The 22,448-nt window shown below is 49.9% G+C and overlaps 2 protein-coding genes across 9 annotated transcripts in view; one reads left to right on the top strand and one right to left on the bottom strand.

Moving 5' to 3' along the window:
• Positions 1 to 22,448, top strand: part of LOC105494607 (zinc finger CCHC-type containing 17) — a 162,390-nt gene that overhangs the window by 64,628 nt on the left and 75,314 nt on the right. For 5 of the 6 annotated variants that reach the window (XM_011763163.2, XM_011763166.2, XM_011763164.2 and 2 more), the window contains one exon: positions 308 to 1,218. The exons of the other annotated variant lie outside the window; for it this stretch is intronic. In XM_011763163.2, coding sequence (XP_011761465.1) covers positions 308 to 469 — 162 coding nt within the window. In that variant the 3' untranslated portion in view covers positions 470 to 1,218. Of the gene's footprint in view, positions 1 to 307; positions 1,219 to 22,448 lie in introns of those variants that run through there. 6 annotated transcript variants of the gene reach the window in all.
• LOC105494608 (fatty acid binding protein 3) lies at positions 1,938 to 12,968 on the bottom strand. 3 transcript variants are annotated; one of them, XM_011763168.2, is made up of 6 exons: positions 12,830 to 12,968; positions 12,461 to 12,546; positions 9,072 to 9,171; positions 5,574 to 5,746; positions 3,599 to 3,700; positions 1,938 to 2,208 (listed from the first exon to the last, which is right to left on the bottom strand). In XM_011763168.2, the coding sequence occupies exons 3-6, from the start codon at positions 9,142 to 9,144 to the stop codon at positions 2,155 to 2,157; spliced, it is 402 nt and encodes a 133-aa protein (XP_011761470.1). In that variant the 5' UTR covers positions 9,145 to 9,171; positions 12,461 to 12,546; positions 12,830 to 12,968; the 3' UTR covers positions 1,938 to 2,154. The 3 variants fall into 3 exon arrangements, with proteins under 3 accessions (XP_011761470.1, XP_011761472.1, XP_070953231.1); XM_011763170.2 differs by lacking the exon at positions 12,461 to 12,546 and having other exon boundaries at positions 12,830 to 12,938; XM_071097130.1 differs by lacking the exons at positions 12,461 to 12,546; positions 12,830 to 12,968 and having other exon boundaries at positions 9,072 to 9,225.

The raw sequence follows: 22,448 nt of genomic DNA, 5'->3' as shown, positions 1-22,448 counted from the left end.
ATTAAGGTTGCAGTGAGCTGTGATTGTGCCACTGCACTGCACTCCAGCCTGGGCAACAGAGCGAGACTGTCTAAAAGAAAATCAAGTGGTCCCCTATTGATTATGTGCTATAATTTTTCCTTTTTTAGAGATGAGATCTCACTATGTTAGCCAGGTTGATCTTGAACTCCTGGCCTCAAGCATTCCTCCCACCTCGGCCTCCCAAAGTGCTAGGATTGCAGGTGTGAGCCATTGCACCTAATTATGTGCTATGATTGTTTAAAGCAAATATACACTACAATGTTGATTTTTAAAATTTTCTTTTCAGGAGAAGAAGAAAAAGAAACATAGAGATAGGAAGTCATCTGACTCTGACAGCTCAGACTCTGAGAGTGATACAGGCAAGAGGGCAAGGCACACATCAAAAGACAGCAAGGCAGCAAAGAAGAAGAAAAAGAAGAAGAAGCACAAGAAGAAGCACAAGGAGTGAGAGCAGAAAGAGTGTAGGGGGTGGTTGAGAGTAAGGAACCAGGAGCCTTGTTCCTTGAGACTCCTGGAAAGACTCAATAGTGAGAATATAGCCTCCCACCCCATTAACTTTGCTTCCATGGGAGATGGCTTCCCCTCATGCAACAGGCAGGTTTGGGAGTTAGAGGTCAAAAGCAGCTGCCTGAATGAGTTGTTGTTTCCTTGTCACTCCTGGTCCCTTTGCAAGTGAACCCTGCAGCTCACCCATTCATTTGCCCAACTTCTTCATTCAGCAGGAGGTCCTATTACCCTCTCCAGCTGCCACTGCCAGAGCTGGATTCCTGTAAAGGAGTCCAGGCTAGAGCCACAGAGACTGTTGTGGAGGTGAGTTCGACTGTAGTTAGAGAAGAGTGATTGGACCCTTCCTATTGGTCTGTCCTGGGCCGATTGGTGGGTGATCTCTCCTGCATCCAACATGGGAGCAGAGAGAGACTGGCAGCAGGAGGGGGAACATGGTGAGAAGTGGTGCTCACTTTTCCCATTCCTCCTAACATAGTTCTGTGCTAGAAGTGGTACCCAGCGGCCACAGCTAGAAAAGTCTGCAGTGTGACTTAACTTGTGTATTGCATTCCAGCAGATGACTGAACCAGACAGCGAAGCCAAGATCATTGTTCTACTTTGTATTTACTACTGTGTGAATCAGTTGATTCTACTTCAGGTCCTTGCTTAAATTCCTGTCACTAAATGGAAATGTGTTTGGTTTTAAGCTTACCGAAAGTTATTTTTCCTATAATCCTTCTTCCTGGGTAACTTACAGACTTAAAGTCACTGAGCCTGCATTAGCTGACAAAAACATTTAATATGTTACCTTAGACCTTGGAGAGATGACCAGCAGAGGTACAGAGCCAAAGGCACTAGCAGATCACAGCCTTCTTGGGAGATCACTTATAAGCCCTCCCTTTTGTAATGATCAGATGCCCTCTTCCCTCAGAGTTGATTAGAGAAGCAGTAAGAATTTGTAGTCATGAGTACTAGCCTGGTGCAGAGGTCAGCATTCCTCTTGGCCAGTGGTCATTTTCTCCCACCACCATGGTACAAGCCTGGGTTCTGTGCCCTGAAACTGAATTCTGGAAAGGGAGAGACTACAGCGTTTCACAGAGAACAGCCAGACCCAGGAGCTTTCAGTGTAGGATGGGCCTGAAGTGACAGTTCAGTAGCCAAACCTGGGGAAGCCCCATCACTGACTGAACTAGGTCATTTGACCATGTTGGGGGGGGGCAGTGTAAAGGCAAAGTGTAGGTACAGCTGTTTTATTATTGAATGTGTAAGGCGATCAGCTGATTAACAGGCTCCAAGATTGTCCATTTCAGTCTCCCATCCAGTGCTTCTTCCTGAGTAACCTTCAGGCAGTTATTTCTGCCCACTGTCTGACACACAGGATAAACCAAGACTCTCAGAGTTACGTTACCAAAGGCAAAAAGGCAACCAGGTGGTCTTGGCTCTGCTTTATTGACCTCAGAGCACCCTGTGAGTGCAGTTAAAAAAAAAAACACACACATACACAATGGGAACTGGATCCCGGCCAGTGGCACCTGACCTCAGAAGAATTCGTGGATTTGTACAAAATGCAGAGGAAGAAATGAGGCAATGTGGTGCTGAGTCGAGGGGTAGCCGATTGGCAGAGTAGTCAGCAACAGTGCAGTCGGGTCATGCCTCTTTCTCATAAGTGCGAGTGCAAACTGCAGTGCCGTGGGTGAGTGTCTGGAAGGAAAGACAGAGTGAGATGGGGGGTGGAGCCAGGAAGGCCATTGCCAGCATTCTACCCTCCCTTCCTCCTGATAATTGTCACTTGAGTACCTACTATGTGCCGGTTGTACGTGTGTGTGTGTGTGTGTATAAATTTTTTTTCTGATAATGTACAGCAAATCCTTAAGACAGGCATTGTAATTGTTATTTTAGAGACTTGGAAAAAACGAGCCTTTAGAGAGGAAGTAATTTGGTCAAGATCCTGAGTGTTTCTCCTTCCCTTATACCATTTGGCTTCCTTCATCCTTAGTGTCTAAGATGGTGCCTGGCTTATAGTCGACAAATAGGAAAAATATCCAGAGACTCAGAAAAGGACCGTATTTGGCTACCAACTCCAATCCTTCCCTAACTTAGAGTAGTGCCAGGGCCAGAGCCCTGTACCTCCCACTGTCCAGTCTGGCATCATAGAGCCAGACCCATGGCCTCACCATAGTTCAGTTGCCCCCTGAGAATTTGGTCCTGCATATCACATCCCCACCAAAACTAGGCACCTCATTCCAAACTTCAAGGGGACCCCTGTCCCACGTGAGTGCAAGAATGCAGTTAAGAGGTTATGCTGACCCAAGAAGGTGTGCAGTGAAGATGCCTAGGTGAAAAACCTGAGGCCCTGCAGTTAGGCAGAATCTACAGTTGGCTGTTCTCCCTGGGTCTGGGGGGAATTCAGTCAAGGCTTGAACAGATCTGCCAGCCTGGCTGTGGTACTTCCTACCCAGGCAGTAGTGAAGTAGTTGCAGTAGGCCAGACATAGAAAGCATGAAAATGGGGTAGGACTAGAATGGGGAAGAAAGGACTGTACTGTCATTCAGTTTCCCCACCAGTCACGAGCCTGTCCCTGCAAGTGACAATGCAGTCCTAGGGAGGAGAGGAAAGGGAATGCTGAGATAGGCAATGGGAGCCCCTCCTAGAGGGCCTGGGATCAGGTTTGGCCCTGTTTTCTACTTCTTCCTGAGGCGAGTCAAGGTAGAAACACAGGAAGAGCAAACAAAGGACATGGAGCACGTGCTGTGTTCCTCAATCAGTGATGCTTTGTGCTGTGCATACACTGTCTCTTACAGGCTTCCAGCAGCCCTACAAGGTTGGTATTATACCCATTTTACAGTTGCACTTGGAGAAGGTGATTTGCCCACAGTCATGTAGCCTATAAGGTAAGATTTGAGTCCCAGCCAGTGTGAGTCCAAAACCACTACACAGAAAATTCCCACCTTATACCACCCTGACCCTGCAACCACTCTCTTGTCCCAGCTTCTATGGCTCTCAGGGAAGGACTTGGCTTTTTAGAACAGGCTTGGCTGAAAGAGCAGTAGTAATAACCAATCAGATATGGCTCCAAAGTTGCCCATCTTACCAGTATGAGTTTTCCATCAATTAGCTCCCGCACAAGTGTCGTCTCTTGCCCGTCCCATTTCTGCAGGTGAATGAGTTTCCCTCCATCCAGTGTCACAATGGACTGCGGAAAGAGAGTATAGGCCTGAGCTGTGATCTTAGGATTGAGGGGCAGGGTGGGGTCTGGACACTGGGGCCCCAGAGGACACAGACTTTGACCCAAACTAGTGATGGTGTGAGGATGAGAGCTCAGGCAATCCACCTCCCAGCTAACCCCGCAGGACATCTAGTTCACCTCCAGCCTCTGCTCCACTACGGCCTTGCTAGGGAAGAGGCCTTCAGATACTAGGCAAGGAGGGAGAGGCAGGCAGTATGGTGGAGCCAGAGAGCCTGGCTCTGAGAGGCACCACAAGCCTTCAAGATAGACAGTTATCTGTACTCTAGGTGACGCCCGCAGCCTAGTCCCCTCAGATACAGGTGGGATTTACTAGTCTACCCCTGGGAAAGACTGACTGAGGAGGAGGAATAGTCCTGAGAATCTTTTTCCAGCCTTGTGGTTAGTCTACATAATGTCTAAAAGACCCTTAGCAATAGGAAGTATTGGATAATTAGACTTCCTGGCCTGTATTCCTACACCTTTTCTTGGTCCATATCATGTAATCTCTTTAGCTGACAAGAGGGCAGCAACCACAGAGTCCTGTGACTGGATGCCCTTGAAGTGTTCCTTAGCTCTGGGTGCTGCCATACATACATCAGCTGGTTCTCATTTGGCAGCTCTTCCAGGTCTCTCTTTCCTAGGAGTTTGGGGGCCACAAGGCCAGGCTAAGGGATCCTGATGAGCAAGGTGGTTCAGTAGGAGAATCTGAGAAGGTTCTGTGTATTGTTTGGGTGATAAGGAGTATGGGGCCTGTCTCTTAGTATGCTCTTTTTTATCCTTACCTTACTCCTTGTTCTCATTCCCCTAGGTTTTTTTTTTTTTTTTTTTTTTTGCCTACTCAGAGTAGATATTTTTGCCCTAGGCATTCCAGAGGGCTATTGTGTTTAATTGGGGTTCTTGCCCCTTGAGAAAGTAGGCAAGTCCAAGGAGGCAGGGGCATGTGGTGGGGCAGCCACCTTTATCCCAAGTAGACTGCCATCTTTGGGCACCATGCCCAGCTGTGCTTTCTGGGGACAGCTATGAGGAAGAGGAAATAGCTGACGGGGCTGAATGATAGTGTCATGATAGAACACTGCTATAGGGACACCCTATAGAGATCAAAGCCCCTAAGTTCTCTCACTCCCGTGCCTGGCCTGGAAGGCTGAGGCAAGCTGCCAAGACAGTCACTGCAGGGTGACAGAACCCTGGGAGAGGGGGCTAAGGTTTGGTGGAATGACACTGCAAACACATTCATGACAAGGTGAATGCCCTATCATGGAACATAGCTCTTCCTGCCTGTCCGCTGGCAACATCGGAAATAGTTTGTCAGGGTCATTGGCCATGTCTGAGAATTAGAAGTTGAAGCGGCATCTGAGTAGGTGGCTTCTTGTTCCTGGCTGCCTTTTTTGCTGCTGGAGGCTACAATGACCTCACTCAGTGGAGGGCCCTGACTTCTGGGCATCATTCCTAAAGCACTTCAGGTCACAGCCATGGCCACATAACTCCGCCATCTATGGAAGGGGAAAGAAACCTAGAGCTACTGCATACCTTGCACAGGGTCACCCAGCTGGAGCTGGAGTAGATACTGAGGTCAGAAGAACATCCTGGCTCTGTGCTGCCCATTCTGAGGCAGACAATAGATGAATCCCAAGAAGGGAGGGAAGAAAACAAGAGGACAGAACTGACATGTATTTAGCAGCAGTGGCATTCTAGCACTACACAGGCTTTATGAACCTTGTTTCATTTAAATTCCCCATGATAGTCTGCCCCTCAGGGTGCAAGACCAGGGAGCCAAGACTACCAGCCTATTCTCTTTTAGAGTCTCAGCACTCTTCATTCCCAACCCGTTTCCCTGACTTACCTTGACCTTCCTGTCATCTGCTGTTGTCTCATCAAACTCCACCCCCAGCTTGAAGTTGATCTCTGTGTTCTTGAAGGTGCTGTGTGTTTTTAGGGTGAGAATGTCCCCATTCTTTTCGATGATCGTGGTAGGCTTGGTCATGTTGGCCACCTGCCTGGTAGCAAAACCCACTCCTGAGGGTAGGGGGAAGATTGTGAGTATATGAGCTCGGGTAGAGAAGCAGTGTACAAGAAACTCAATGCATAACTCTCAGGCCTGGGTATGGGGAAGTGGAGGACTGTATCTTTCAAAGCCTTTGCATGGGAATTTTAAAATTCAGTCTTGCCCTTTGTTCTGTTTGGTGAACACAGATTACTGATCCCATTAGACAGATGAGATACTTAAGGAACAGCGGTGCCATAGCAAGTCAGTGGGAGAGCTGGGATTAGAATAAGTTACTATTGGGCTGAGCGTGGTGGCTCACGCCTGTAATCACAACACTTTGGGAAGCCAAGGCAGGTGAATCACATGAGGCCAGGAGTTCAAGACCAGTCTGGCCAATATGGTGAAACCCTGTCTCTACTGAAAATGCAAAAAATTAGCCAGATGTGGTGGTATGTGCCTGTAATTCCAGCTACTCAGGAGGTTGAGGCTGAGAACTGCGTGAACCTAGGAGGTGGAGGTTGCAGTGAGTCGAGATTGTGCCACTGCACTCCAGCCTGGCCGACAGAGTGAGACTCCATCTCAAAAAAAAAAAAAAAAAAGTACTATGAACTTTTTGTGTAGTAAGAACTGTACATGTTATCTCATTTAGTTCTTCCTGTTCCTCTGAAGACTATTTCCACGTTACAGATGCAAAAAGAGAGGTAAAGCCCAGGGTCACAAATCTGATATTGACGCCCAGAATTGTCTGACTCCAGAGCTTGCTTAAGTGCTCAGCTATACTACCTCCCAAGGCTAGAGCATAAGGCTGAGGAAAGAAGAGAAACGTAGACTTTCCCTTCCAAAGCCTTAGGCATAAGAGTTTTCCAACTTTGGAAGTTTTTATCCTGAAACTAAGAAGTGTTAGTGCTCTTGTCCCTTATATATGGCAACCCATCATTTTCAAAGCCTGTTATCTATGATCTAGGAGTTAGGTACAAAGGAAGTATTTGTACTATTGTACAGATTGAAGAGGAGCCTAAAGCGGTAGCAACAATGAGTTAGACTCAAACCCGTCTCCTGACTCCCTGTCTAAGGCTCTACGGAGACTCTCTTCCTGACCCAAGCATGGCTTCCCTGGGTACTGGGCAAAGTCCTAAGTGCCCTGCAAGCAAGTAAAGAACAAAGAACTAATCATGACTGCCCCCTCTCCCCACAGCAGTTTACACTGAGCTGTCCTCCAAGGCAGAGGTGAGGCAGGAGGCAGCCCAGTGTAGTGAAGTGGTGTGTGTAAAGTCTCCAAATGTACCTGGCTACATAGTGCTTGCTGGAAGCTAGGTACTCTGCACATGCCCTACATGGGTTTTACTTAATGCTTGTAACAGCCCAGAAGCGTAGATTATCCCCAATTTACAATGAAGAGAGTGAAGTGTCTTGTCTAAATTCAAACAGAATAAACTGACATAGATTTGAATTTAGGCTCCAAAACTGTTGACTATTTTCACTGGGCGACTCTGCCCAGCACATATTCAATCCAGGCCACCAGTTGTGCCTGTGGTCACTGGTACTAGACGGGACCTCTTTGCCCCTTGAGAGCCCTAGGTCTATAGCAGGAGGGGCAGGGGCTGCCTCTGCCATTATGCTATCAGCCCACCTTTGTTTGGCCAATGAGGAACTTGGCCTTGCCCCTTGGTATCAGGATGAGTCAGGCCAATCACGCTCCCCTGCATAGAGCAGGACCTTTTCACAGCACTGGGAGCTCTGTTCACTTAGGACCTACCCAGAGGTATGGAGTGTTTGAAAAGGAAACCACTGCGGTATGAGTGAGGGTCTGAACCAAGAGAAACTAAGAATATTGAGCTGACAGAATTTAGGAGACTCAGGGAGATCTGGGTTCTACTTAGAAATGAAGCCAGCACTATTTACTGAGAGCTGAGGAGGGTATTTTCCCAGGCTTTCCATTCCTACGATAAGAATGCAGGCTGCCTTAACAGAAGCTTCTGAAAGGTAACAGGACTTCAGGGAGACCAGCCTGCCTACCCAACTTGGGGCAGAATAAGAGAACAAGAATGGTAAAGTTGTTGCAGCTCAGTTCAAGGACTCAGCTCTGGCCCAGCTTTAGAAGGAGGAACTAAATCTGGTCATTCCAACTTCCCAGTAGCTGCTGGGCTGTGTTCGTGGGGGTTGGGGGGTGGTCCTCTAAGAATGACTGCCTACCTGGAATTACTGGGCATAGTGCCCAGGATAGGGTAGGGGCTGTTGAGAGCTTTGACCTCTCCATCTAAGCCCAAAGCAGTAGAAGAAGGGCTGAGGTCAATAATTAGCTAAGCAGTTCCTACTTTTCCCACTCCCAGGGCCTGTAGGGTAGTGGGAAGAGCTCTGAGTTACAGATCTAGAAACCTTAGGTTTTCATATTGGCTCTGCTGTGGAATTGTTATACATTTCTACTCTCCTGGTTTCAGTTTCCCTGCTGAACTAGATAGTATGGGAATCTCCAAATTCCTCACCTGTAAGATTCTTTAAATCCTTATTCTTCTCCATCCCAACACCACAGCAGTTTTCCACATCCTCCTAAACCAGTGACCCTCCCTCCCAGGTCTTGACCTTGCTCTGGGACCCTCTACTGCACATCAGAAGTCCAACGGCTTTCTCTGCCTACCCCTTGCACAGGTGGGTGAGCTTTGGGTTGCAGGAAAGGCCCAGCTGATGATGGGCCTCTTGCCCCACCCTACCCCAAGGCTCGCAGACAGTGATTAAGGCCTGGTTACATAGACTGCAGGACAAGGTCAGACTGGCTGGTGAGAAAAGAGGGCATTCTCCTACAAGAATTCTTTCCCCAAATCCAACATGGAGAGATGGGGATTGCTGCTTACTGCAGTTTCCTGTCTTATGTCCTTCTCATATCTGATTCACTGATCCACGGTTTTTTCCCCACTAATCTTTTTCCTCCTAGGTATTTCCTACTTGTTTAAGGTCATAGTACACTCCCTAGCTGCCCCATTCCCTTTCTGGGTTCAGTCTCCTCCAATTTCTAAACTACCCATGCCCGTGTTCTTTTTCTCCCCTGGCTAGACTCCCCTTCCTGTGATCAGTGTTCTTTTTCCAAACCCTCCTCCTTCCTCCAATTCATATATCCCTCTTCCTGGAAAGAGCCTCCCACACAGCTGCCTCCTTCCTCCACCTCCCTACCGTGGTCTCTAACCAGATTTGGACCACCAAAGCCCCCTCCCTACAGGCCCTATCTGCCCTAGCCCAGGCTGCCATCTCCGCGCTCCCGTATTCCCCAGTGTTAACCAGGAGGGATGCAGCAGGAGTGCTGCATGGGGCTAGGCATGCTACCAGCCCAAGCCAGCATCCTGAGCCCCGCGGCTTGCTCACCGATTGACTTCATGTAGTCATCGAAATTCTTGCTGTCCACTAGCTTCCAGGTGCCCAGGAAAGCGTCCACCATAGTGATGCTGGGCTAGGCTGAGAAAAGCTACAAGAGAGCAGGCGTGCAAGGGCTCCGACGGCGGCTCCCTGGCCGGGCTGCCGCTTTAAATAGCCCTCGCATCACATGAGGAGACGTGGCCCACGCCCCCAGCTCCCGAAATAGGAAGCCCCAGGCTAGGGCTCACCCAGGAGGGGCTGGTCCGCCCATCCCCCAACCCACTGAGGTGGGTGGGGACCAGCCAGTGGCGCCCTGCTTGCCTGCGTCAGCGCCAGTGCCTGGCCCCCGAGTCCCTACCCTAGTCTGGCAGGACCTTCTCCCTTTCCTGGCCTCTAGGCACTCTGGAATCTGAGAAGGCAGCAGCCGGCACCAGCCCGAGAGCTAGGGCGCATGGCATGGATATCTTCCGTCCCCCAGTCCCTCTTTGAGCTTGGGTTCAGAGCAGAGATGAGACTAGAAAAGGAAAACGCCCTTGGGCTGGTGCCCATGCCGAGAAAAGCTCTGGTTGACTTCTGGCACAGGCATCTCTCCTCGTTTTACAAGTGAGGAGCCCGAGGCTGAGAGGGGAACGGACATGGTCTCAAGAAATAGGAGGGGGTGAATGGGGCTCAGATTGCAAGCTTGGTCTAGCGGGCTTCAGAGCTCGCGCTCTCCCTTCACTCTCACTGCCCGGTGGCGGAGACAATCAGCAGGGGCTCGGTCTGCGGCTGAGCTGACCTTGTCCTCCGCCTGTTTTGAGCAAAAGCCTGACCCTTCGCGCCCCGCCCGCCTCACACGTGCTTGCCCCTCCCTGCGGAATGTCTCCTACTAGCCCTCCTCCCTCCCCACCCTACCCCACACCACCATCCAACTCCCCACCCGCCCCTGCAAGTGCTCCGGGCTTTTCCGGTTTCTTCTCACAGCTCCGAGCTTTAGCTCAGGTCGTTCCCAGTTCCCCTCCTTCAGAAATTCTGCCAATTCGGTCAGCTCTTCAGGGCCCACGGCTGCCTTCCCCACCTGCCGCCCTTTCTTTGACCTGTGCACACTAGCAAGCCGCCTGCACTTTTGGGTAATTTGCTGCCTCCTTTTGAGAGCCTGCTGTGCGTGGTTTGTCACTGTATAGTTTACTAAGCACTTTCAGTAAAAATAAGACCCGCCTTGTATTGCTCTTTATTGCATGCTGAGGGCTTTAGGTGTATTATTTCATTGAACTTTTAATTTTATTATTATTTTTTAGAGACAAGGTCTCTCGCTGTGTCCCCGAGGCTGGAGTGCTGTGACGCCATCATAGGTCACTGCAGCCTCAAACTCCTGGGCTCAAGGGATCCTCCCACCTTAGCCTCCCCAGTAGCTGGGACTATAGGCACACGCCACCACACCTGGCCTCATTGAACTTTTAAAGCAAAATCCATGATGTAGGTGTTACTGTGTTATTTTCTCTTTTTAAAAAGATGAACATGTTGAAACTCTGAGGAGCTCACTCATTAATTCAGCAGTTAATAAAGCACCTACTTTGTGTCAGGCCCTGCTTTGGAGAGAGACAACAGGGAACAAGACACACACCTCTGGGCAGCCAGACACAAAACTAGTGTGGTGGTTCTAAAGGGAATCCTGTCCTGTCCTGACCTGGGGGCCCAATGTAGGCCTCTCGGAGGAAGTGAGGAATAAATGAGTTTCTGAGGGATGGCAGGAGGCTCTGCACATCAAGGAGTAGTGCCGAACTGAATTTCAGCCAGCAGCAGCCTGTCCAGGGTGGGCCTGCAGAAGCCAACACAGGAGCCCTAAGCCTGCCACGTGCGTATAGTATGGCAGGCCCTTCTTCCTGGGACTCTGTTTCTCCATGTGCAAACCCTGCCTCCCTTCCCTGGACTGTTCTGGGAACAAGGCCAGGGAGGAAGAGCCCTCTCCCCACCCTATGATCTTGATTCCTTTGGACAGTCCGGTTGCCAGAAGACTCAGAGGCTTATTTCTGCCAAAGCTATAGGGACAGGCCTCAGGGCTGGGCATGGAACCTTGGTGATCTCACTGTTGGAACAGGTGCCAGGAGAGAAGGAGGGGGAAAAGATGATTTCTGACTCAAGGTCACAGCCTTCACACACAGGGCCTCCTCTCAAGGACTGTGTGGCCAGGAACCAGAACTGTCTCGTTACGTGGCCCATATAATGCAATGATGGAGAGCTGGGGCTGGGCTAATGACTGCTGGCAGATCTGCGTTCTGATCTGAAATTTGTTGGGTACTAGCTGTGTGGCCTTGGGCAATTCACTTAAGCCACTCTGAGTCTCCAATTCTTTTTTTTCTTTCTTTCTTTTTTTTATTTTAAGAAGGAGTCTCATCGCCCAGGCTTAAGTGCAATGACCTGTTTTGGCTCACTGCAATCTCCACCTCCTGGGTTCAAGTAATTCTCCTGCCTCAGCCTGCCGAGTAGCTGGGATTACAGGCAACTGCCACCACCCCTGGATAATATTTGTATTTTTAGTAGAGACGAGGTTTCACCACGTTGGCCAGGCTGGTCTTAAACTCCTGACCTCAGGTGATCTGCCTGCCTCGGCCTCCTAAAGTTCTGGAATTACAGGTGTGCGCTACCACGCCGGCTTCAGTTTCATCTTTAAAATGAAGGATTTTTTTTGGAGATGGAGTCTTGCACTCTGTTGCCCAGGCTGGAGTGCAATGGCATTATCTCAGCTCGCTGCAACCTCTGCCTCCCGGGTTCAAGTGATTCTTCTGCCTCAGCCTCCCAAGTAGCTGGGACTACAGGCGCGGGCCACCACGCCTGGCTAATTTTTGTATTTTTAGTAAAGATGGGGTTTCACCATATTGACCAGGCTGGCCTTGAACTCCTGACCTCAAGTGATCCGCCTGCCTCGGCCTCCCAAAGTGCTGGGATTACAGGCATGAGCCACTGCGCCCGGCCTATTTATTTATTTGGAGAGAGTCTCACTCTGTCACTCAGGCTGGAGTGCAATGGCATGATCTCAGCTCATGGCAGCCTTGACCTCCCAGACTCAAGGGATCCTCCCACCTCAGCCTCCTGAGTAGTTAGGACTACAGGCACATGGCTCCACACCTGGCTAATTTTTTGTGTGTTTTTTTGGTAGAGACAGGGTTTTGCCATGTTGCCCAGGCTGGTCTTGGACTCCTGGCCTCAAGCAATCTGCTTGCCTTGGCTTCCAAAGTGCTGAGACTACAGGTGTGAGCCACGACACCTGGCCCAAGATAATACATTTAAATGCTGAACATGGTTGACTTACTAAAGTTCACTGCTGCTGCTCCTCTTGCTGCTATTCTTATTGTCTCCAGGGATGGTGCAGACACCTAAGACCTAGTCTGAGCTCTGCCACTACCTGCTGAGTTACTTACCCAAGGCAGATTGCTTTGCTTCTTTAATCCTCAGTTTTCTTATTTCTGGGACAGGATTGGAAACTGCTGCAACTGTGAAAAAGGGGCTATAGACGTTTTTCAGGATGGGTTGGGGTGGGAGGCACTGCCCGAAAATCCATTTGCTCCCTCTCTTGGGCCTGTCCAAATTGAGCAGCATGGGGCTTTGAGGAGCTCTACCAGACAAGCCTCAGACCAACTACCCTCACTGCCCTTCCCCCACCTCACCTCCGTGCTCAGACCTGGGTCACCCAAGTTAACCCATAAGCCACACCCCATCTCCTTTCCTCCTGGTTTACATCCTTCTCCCTTCTAAGTATGTACAGTTCTCTCCTCATCCCTCTGAGTTACCTGCATCCTCTTCCTCTGTTATGCTGACTACATTTGGGGGAGAATGTGAGCCCTGTCCCTTTTTGTGCTCCTCTGTCTTGCCCTCAGCAGATTCAGATGTGGATATAACATCTGGCAGGCAGCAAGACCAGTGCCTGCCAAAAGCAGCATCTCCCCAGCCCTCATCCTATAGTGAGGTCACTGTTCTATGTTTCCACGGCAACCACAGGCTGGGAAGATGGAGAAGAGGAGAGATGAGTAACCAGAAGCCAGCCAATGAGATGAGCTGCAGCACCGGATGATCCATGGGGCCATGGGGAGCGGGCACAAGGGAGGCCTGCTCAGCATGTTCAGCTGTTTCCTGGACCCTCCTGCCATCTGGATGCCTCCACTAGAGAATGTGCTACTGGCACCAGGAAAGAGCTAGAGGCTGAAGAAGCTGAGCTAGAAGCTTTGCTGACCCAAGCACATGGCCCTCCTTTTTTGCCTCTTCAGGGTCTAAGTCTATGGATGCTGACTACCCCCGCCCCATCCCACCCCTAGTATCTGCAACTGGGAACTTTTCCCATTTGCTGGTAATGATGGTAGGGCTCTTTCTGCCTCTGCCTGCCATGGGACCAGCAAGTCTTAGACATCCCTTCTTTTTATGCCCTTGGTCCATGTGTCTTTGTTTACCAGAAAGGGGTCCCAATCCAGACCCCAAGAGAGAGTTCTTGCATCTCACACAAGAAAGAATTTGGGGCAAATCCACAGAATAAAGTAAAAGCAAGTTTATTAGAGAAGCAAAGAAATGTCTGTTTAGTAAACATTATTAACCTGTTCCCTTAACTGTAAACATTTTGTGACTAAGAATGTTTCACCATGTGGGAATGCATCCCAACCAGGTCTCAGCTTCATTTTACCCAGCCTCTATTCAAGATGGAGTCACTCTGGTTAGAATGCCTCTGACATAGGCCAGACATGGTGGCTCACGCCTGTAATCCCAGCACTTTGGGAGGCCGAGGTGGGTGGATCACGAGGTCAGGAGATTGAGACCATCCTGGCTAACATGGTGAAACCCCGTCTCTCCTAAAAAAAAAAAAATACAAAAATTAGCCGGGTGTGGTGGTGGGCGCCTGTAGTTCCAGCTACTCGGGAGGCTGAGGCAGGAGAATGGTGTGAACCCAGGAGGCGGAGCTTTCAGTGAGCCGAGATAGCGCCACTGCACTCCATCCTGGGCAGCAGAGCAAGACTCCATCTCAAAAAAAAAAAAAAAGGAAGAATGCCTCTGACATCTTCAGATTCAATGTCTTTGGAAGGAGCCCTGATTCTAAATTCCAGGGGCTGCACTTACTAGCTAAAGACCTAAAACAAGCTCCCTTTCCCCCTTCTGAGTCTCGTTTTCTCCCAAATAGAGGAAGGCCATCAACTTCTCAGCGTTGTCAGGAGGATTAAAAGAGATAACAAATGGAAAGCTTACCATGCACTAATATTGAAGGAATGGTAACTCCTTTCTCCTTTCCTTCTTCCAGTTCTTTTCCCTAGGATATTTGAGTAAGCCAAGGCCCTTTGAGACCCTGAATCAGTAGGATAGGATTCAAGTATATGGCCAACTCCTCCTCATTGAGGTCACAGAGTGGCCTTCAGATCTTGGACATGAGTTTCCTCATATTACCCTTTCTCGCTCTTTAAATATTCATTCATTCTACCAATCTTAATTGAGCACCTCCTATGGCCAGGCACTGTGCTGGGCTCAGTGGGGATCCAGGGTGAACAGGAGAGCGCCCTGCTCTCATTTAGCTCACAGTGCAGGGGGGCTGGAGCCACAGTGGGTGGAGTGGAGTGTTCTTTCTGCCACTAGGAAATCTGCTTCCTTGTTCCCCAAGAGTTCTAGATACTGTGGGCTGGAGAGAACAAATGATGGCAGAGGTTTACTCAACACCAATTTGCTTCTAAGAAACTGCTGCCTGTGGCAGAATGCTCTCTGAAATGAGAACAATGACCCTTCCTGCCCTGGGGGAGAGGGGGGTACCTCAGTGGGGAGGGGCAATCTGTCTTCTCAGAAACCAGCCTCTCCCTGTTGCTGACAGAAGGAAGACGAGACTCTATAGCTGGTCTCATCTATTTCCTTGGTCTAATTTGTTACTGAAATCCTTTTTAAGAAAAGTTCCTGGTGGAGACTAAGGTATAGTATATTGACACGATGGGGCGCATTCAGGGTGCTATGGCTGTAGACAGGTACAGTATATTGAATGAATGAACAAATGAGTGAGTGAAGGAGAGAATCTACCCCTCTAGCTTTAGCGGCTCTGGAGTGAGACTTGGGTTCCAATCTTGCCATATGTATACAACAGCTGTGTGACCTCGGGCAAGTCGTGATCTCACTGGGTCTCAGTTTCTGAATCTGCAAAGAGCATTATCACTATCCTCACCTAGCCAGCCTCCCAAGGACTCTGTGAAGCTAGGGAAAGACAAATTGAGGAATGCAGCACAAAGGATGTTTCTCCAACTCCTGGCCTCAAGTGATCCTCCTGCCTCAGCCTCTCCAGTAGCTGGGACAGGTGTACCTGGTTTATGTTTTCTCTCTTCCAGCCTCCTTCCTTGGCTGCCTGTGGTCCTTGGCACCAGACCCACTTTCTTTGACATGATGCCATAGCCAAAACCCACAGCCTCACAGCCCACATACTCTAGCCCCTACCTGGCTCTCCCAGCTTTCCACACACACTGCAGCCACTCTGACCTTTTTGTACATTGAGGGGGCACCATGTTTCTCTCTTTATGTTTGCCAACAGTGCTCTTCCTCACCCCTACAGTCTTTTCATTAACTCCTTTTTTCTTTTTCAAAAAATCTTTTTAAAATAATTTTTTTTTTTTTTAGACAGTCTCGCTCTGTCACCCAGGCTGGAGTTCTATGGTGCAATCTCAGCTCATTGCAACCTGTGCCTCCCAGGTTCAAGCGATGCTCATGCCTCAGTCCCCTGAGTAGCTGGGATTACAGGCACCTGCCACCACACCCAGCTAATTTTTGTATTTTTAGTAGAGATGGGGTTTCACCATGTTAACCAGTGTGGTCTCCAACTCCTGACCTCAAGTGATCCACCTGCCTCAGCCTCCCAAAGTGCTAGGTTTACAGGCATGAACCACCACGCCCGGTCAACTCCTACTCATTTTTCAGCTTTCAGCGTAACTATCCTGCTTCTGGGTAGCCCCATCTTCCCTGACCTTTCCTATCCTGCTTTGATGTTTGTTTCAGAGTCTGTCTTTGCGATTACACCGGAGGCCCTTAGAGGGCTGAGACCCAGTCTGTGTTGCTCCCTGCTGTGCACAGGACCTGGTACGTATTTGTGGAGTGGACAAACAGTCTCTCCGGAGAAAAGAAAGTCACTTGTTCTTGCAGTGTTCTCTGTTTTGAAATTCTGACACCATCACCATCTCCTTCTCTACTACTCTCAACTTTCCTCCTGCCAAAGTATCCTGTTTTGTGTCCTCTTTCTCACTCCATCCCTGAGGGCTAGTAGCCTGGGACATTTCCTGTGTGTGGTGGGGCCCCAAGTACTCCCAAGTGAGAATTGCGCTTTGGAAAGCATGAGTGTAGTCTGGATCTTAACAGCAGCTTTTTTGCAGGCACAGGGCTAGGGCTATTCCCAGAGAGTCATTAAACCAGGCCCCATACCTGGGGCTGATCCTGGCTCCCTCCTCAAACTTCAGTTTCCTTTTCTCTCAAATGAAAAAAGGTTGCCTCTGCAAAAATCTAAATAGTCTCTAATATTGGATTAGGTAAAGTATAATTAGAAAGGTAAACCTTAGGTTTATAAAATGGCACTTCACATCACCATGAGGTCTCAAGCATGCTTATGTGCCATGTGGCCTGGCCTCCATCTCCTCTTTTGGCACCAAACAGATGGACCAGTAGTCATGCCTCATAGTGCATTATATTCAGGAACAGCTTACCCAAGATTGTGGAAGGATTCAAGCAGCTCCCAGAGGCCTGACGAGCCTGGCTGGTGTGGACAGATGACCACTGTTGTCCCTGGGTGAGGAGAGCTGGCAAGCCATGGCAGAGTGGCTGGCAGAGAGTGTATCTTGGCCTCAGGAGTCTGAGGCCAGATGTGTTCCAGGAAGCAAGTACAAAGCCAACACTGTCAGCCTGGCTTGGGCTGAGATCTTGGGAGTTGTCCGGGTTGGTTGATGGGGCAGCAACCCAGGACTCTGTAGTAAACAAAGACACCGGACAGGAAAAGGAAGGAGCCCATTTGCAGGAAGGACTGGGTGGGCTGGGGGTGACCAGGACTGGAGCCCAGGGTGAAAGATTTCTCCTTGTAAAGGTTGGCAATGGGAGGACCATGAGGTTAGAGGGATAGGATCAGAGTCAGGAAGAGATAAAGTCAGATGGAGAAGGCTGTCCTTCTTAGCATGGGATCACCCTGTGCAGGAGTAAACATAGTCCAGGTCACGCCTGTAATCCTAGCACTTTGGGAGGCCAAGGGGGGCAGATCAGTTGAGGTCAGGAGTTCAAGACCAGTCTGGCTAACATGGTGAAACCCTGACTCTACTAAAAATACAAAAAAATTAGCCAGGCGTGGTGGCGGGCACCTGTAATCCCAGCTACTCGGGAGGCTGAGGCAGGAGAATCACTTGAATCCGAGAGGCAGAGGTTGCAGTGAGCCAAGATCATGACACTATACTCCAGCCTAGGCGACAGAGCAAGACTCTGTCTCAAAAAAAAAAAAAAAAAAAAGCCCAGACAGCACCAGGAATCATAGGCTGGTATATGTCTGGCTACCAATTCTTCTCCCACCACTGGTGAGCCAGTTTATGATCTGTTAGAGGAAATGGGGAGGAGGTTTAAAGACCACCAAGGAAAATTGGGAGACATGACACCTGAGTGAACTTGGGCAAGTCAGTCTCTCTGTGCCTGTTTCCTCCTCTGTGTGATAAGGATAGTAATGTCTAACCTTTCAAGAGAATAAACGAGATTGTGGGTATAGAGAAGCTTTGTGTGCTATGAGCGTGGTGCAGAAAATTGTGGCTAACATTGGTGCATCACTCCCTGAGCACTGCACCGGACTTAGCAGCTTTTTGTCTTTCAACTCGCGTCACCCTGACAATAAAACCTAGTGAGGCAGGTACTATTCTCATCCCTGATGTACAGGTGACAGCCAGGATTTGGACTCAGGTAGACTGGCTCTAGAGCTCATGGCTTAACCATTATTCTACACTGGCTCTCCCTGTGACAGTGTTCACCCTGCCTTCTCTGTGACCTTGGGCCAGTCTCTTTTCTTCAGTGTTCCCAACTCTATGTTACGAGGTTGGGCCAGATGATCTATTTAATCCCTCAAGCTTTGGCAGTTGCTGGTTCAGGAAAGGAACTTCCAAGTAGGGGAGAGGGTGAGGTGGGACCAGAGCAGAGAGAGGATAAACTTTTCCAGTGTCTCTGCCTTTTCATCAGTGAGTAGGCTGGCAGGCTCCCCTTTGCCCTATAAGTGGGGCCAAGGGAGCAGGTGATGCTCAGCCCCAGCCTGGAATATTCACTGGTCCCTGAGGATCACTGAGGTCTGACCACCAGGTCCGCCTGCCAATAGTCAGGCAAGGCCCATCTCCTCCTCCTAACAGACTCCAGAGGACTCTTCTTCAGTCTTCAGTCTGTACCCGCCCATTCTGGGCCCCTGTCCCCTCACCCAGGATCAGTTTATCTGGGCACCAGGCCTGATCTGGGGCCCGGGGATGGGACTATTTATAGATGTCCTCTGTCTCCTTGGCCTGGGTCTCTAGCCAGATTGGGCCATTCACACACATTTTCTCTCTCTGTCAGTCACTCATTGAACTTGACTGTCACTAGTCTGATTCCTGGCCTCATGGAGAGTACGGAGGATAACCGACAGATGACCTAGACTTGGTCCCTGCCCATGGGAGAGATGGACTTTTCTACAGACTGTGACAATACAGAAAGGCTATTACTATCACATAGGGCTGTCTCTATACCATGGAATACCAGAGGAGGGAGCCCCCCACTCTGCCAGGAAAGTCAGGAAAGGCTTCATACAGGAGGCACTCTTTGGACTGGGTCTTGAAGGATAGGCACATAGGCGTCCACCACATATGGGGAGGGGAATTGGGAAGGCAGAGGAGAAGGATTTGTTGAGAGAGGATGAGATTTTCCTGATGATTGCCCTGGGGTGACGGCAGAAGATAAAAATAGCAAGTGATGAGAATGGAAAGATAATGTAGGTCACACAGGAGAAGATCTTGCTCATCATCCAGGAGTCTGGCCTTCCTTCTGAAAGCAGTTGAGAGTAATGGAGGGTTTCGGGCAGGGGACCTTCATGATCTGACTTGTATTATGGGAAGAGTTCCCTGTCTGCTGTGTGGAGGCTGCATGGAAGATTTCGGTTAGGAGGCTGTGGCAGCTATCCAGACTGCACGGTCCAGCAGGGCTCACCCATGCCCACACTGCAACTAGAGAGAGGGGGAAAGGGAAGAGGACACACTCCTAATTAAAGGCATGGCCTGGCCACTGCACACATCTCTTCTCTCTCGGCTACATCTAGATGCAAGTGAGACTAGGAAATACAGTGATTATTCTGGACTGCTTTTTACTCTAGAAAAGGGAGAGAGTAGATATCAGGGTACTGGAGGTCTCTGATACAGTGGTTAAAAGTTTCTGAGCCAGGCGTGGTGACTCACACCTGTAATCCCAGCAATTTGGGAGGCCGAGGCAGGTGGATCACTTGAGATTAGGAGTTCGAGACCAGCCTGGCCAACGTGGTGAAACCCCGTCTCTACTAAAAATACAAAAATTAGCTGGGCATGGTGGTGCATGCCTGTAATCCCAGCTACTTGAGAGGCTAAGGCAGGAGAATCACTTGAACCCAGAGGGCAGAGGCTATACAGTGAGCTAAGATCGCACCACTGCACTCCAGTCTGGGTGACAGAGCAAGACTCTGTCTCAAAAAAAAAAAAAAAAAAAAAAAAAGTCTCTGAAATCAGATTTCTGAGTTTAAGTCCTGCCTTAACCACTTACCATCTGTTCAGGCAGATTACTCGCCCTCTCTCGTGCCTCAGTTGCCTCCTCTGAGGGTACAGTGAGCTAACACAAAGCAAGTGCTTACATAGATCCTGGCACATAGTGAGGCCCAGAGCTGGTTTCTGTTTCTAAGAGAAGTGGGGGCTCTGGGAACAGGTGTTGCCTGACTCCCCAGGAATCACTGAGGTATCCACAGTGGGGCAGATGTCTGGCTAGGGCATCCAGGACTATGAGCTGTGCCCTTTAGCCCAATTCTCTCAATCCCCATGGCTAGCTGAGGCAGAGAATGCTGGGAGCAGGGTATGGGGGTCCTGGGAAAAGAAAGGAAGGTGGATTTTAGAGATAATTCAAGGATAGATGGCCCAAGAAATGATGTCTCTGGATCTAGGGGCTTCAGATGCAGCCCAGCCTGGAGCCCCTTTCCCTCACAGGACAACAGATCTCCCAGGGCCATGGTGGGGCAGGGAAGGCGAGGTGGGGTGGCTAATCAAGGTCACTTGGAAGAGAAGGGAAGGGGAGATTGGGTGACTAGTCAAGGTCGCCTTGACTAGTGACTCCAGACTTGGCTGCTGTGTGATCTCAGGCCTCCAACCACCACTGACCTTCTCTGGGCTTTGATCTTTCCATCTGGAGGCTGGGATTACTTCTCCTTGCCTTCCTGCAAAGTGAGTGTGAAGATTAGATGTCAGTCATAGTATCAGGTTGCTCCCTGCAGGGCTGAGTGCCTTGGAGGGATGTGTCAGTAGCAGATGACAGTGCACCCCTTCCCCAGAAGGAGAAGCACTGCAGCTCAGTCCAGCTGAGCCATGACTGACTGTTCTGCCTTCTTCCTCATTCGAGCTATGCTCTTTTCCCCAGGCTACTGGTTGTAAAATAGGGTGGGATAAGAGAGTAATGTGGGAGGTAAAGGACGGGTGGAAGGAAACAAGAGGGAGGAGGACAGCGACATCAGGAGAAAGGCAGAATGGTAAGATTGAGGGCTCATGGCTAAGGAAAATGAAAACTTAGAGTGAAAGGGGAGGTGTCTAGAATTAGCTTTGTGGGAACCCATTCTCCCCATATTCAGGCGCAGATGGGGAGCTTGCTGAGGGTAGGTGCTGTGCCTTATTCATCTCTCTGTCCTCTTCTCAGGGCAGACCACAGTATAAGCCTCCACCGAAAACAGGTCTGCTGTCATTTTGTTGTCTGAACCCCAGACTTGGTCCCCCACTGAGCCTTCATGAAGCCTCCCCACCCAGGCCCTGCTTACAGGAGGATCTGAAAGGCAGCCTTGAGAAGAAGGAGGGGCAGCTGGGAGACAGGAGTGTGGGTCCCATTAGGGCTCCCTCAGTGCCTTGCTGTGCTAACTGGGACAAACCACTTATCCTCTAAAACTCTTTCCCCATCTGAGTAAAATGAGTTCATGGCTGTGGTTTGAGGGCTATTTTTACTCCATTAAACCCTATCTTCAAACAAATTCTTAGGCCAGGTGTGGTGGCTCATGGCTGTATTTCCAACACTTTGGAAGGCTGAGGTGGGAGGATCGCTTGAGCCCAGGAGTTTGAGACCCACCTGGGCAACAAAGTGAGACCCTCATCTCTACAAAAAAAAAGTTAAGTAATTAGCTGGGCATGGTGGCACGTGCCTGTAGTTGTAGCTACTTGGGAGGCTGAGTGGGAGGATCACTTGAGCCCAGGTCGAGGTTGCAGTGAACCATGATCATGCCACTGCACTCCAGCCTGGGCAGCAGAGTGAGACTCTGTCTCAAAAAAACACAAATTCTGGCCGGGCACAGTGGCTCATATCTGTAATCCCAGCACTTTGGGAGGCCAAGGCGGGCAGATCATGAGGTCAGGAGACTGAGACCATCCTAGCTAACACAGTGAAACCCCGTCTCTACTAAAAAAATACAAAAAAATTAGCCGGACGTGGTGGCAGGTGCCTGTAGTCCCAGCTATTCGGGAGGCTGAGGCAGGAGAATGGTGTGAACCGGGGAGGCGGAGCTTGCAGTGAGCCGAGATCGTGCCACTGCGCTTCAGCCTGGGCGACAAAGCGAGATTCCATCTCAAAAAAAAAAAAAAACAAACCCAAATTCTTAGGTGGAAGTCCAGGAAATAAAAGGGATCTTCACTGGTGGAAGCCAGGAAGGGTGCTGGAACCCACTTATATGGTCCTGGAGGGTCTGGGGAGGCCAATTTAAAGAATGGAAGCCCTGCTCTCTGGGCCTCAAGCAGGTTTGGCTATCCCTCCCTTGCCTGCTGTCCCGTCCCCACTACCTCCGCATGTCCTTTCTGCAGCCTGGGTGGGAATGGGTGTCCAGTCAACTTGCAAAGAGCAAGCAGTGCCCCTCTTGAGGTTTTCTTTCAATCACTGGGAAATAGCACCACTCACCCCAGCCCCACCCCACACAGACACAGTGGTCTCGCCCTGGATCCCTTGGGATGGGGGAGGGGCCCAGAGAGAGCCCTCAGATTCCAGAGCCTCTGGATGCTTAGCAGGGATTGAGGTCTTTAGTAGGGGGTTGGGAAAAGAAGAAATGCGTTTCTGGGGAGCCACGAGATTGAAGCCAGGAGGCTCCTGGCTAAATGATCTAGAGTAGCCACTGTATCTCTCTGGATCTCAGTTTCTCCATTCGGATCTCAGTCTCTCCATCAGTAC

This window comes from Macaca nemestrina, chromosome 1 (assembly GCF_043159975.1).
Source record: "Macaca nemestrina isolate mMacNem1 chromosome 1, mMacNem.hap1, whole genome shotgun sequence".
Taxonomy (NCBI): domain Eukaryota; kingdom Metazoa; phylum Chordata; class Mammalia; order Primates; family Cercopithecidae; genus Macaca; species Macaca nemestrina.
Note: the sequence above shows the minus strand (reverse complement) of the source record. Positions and strands in the feature narration are given on the sequence as shown.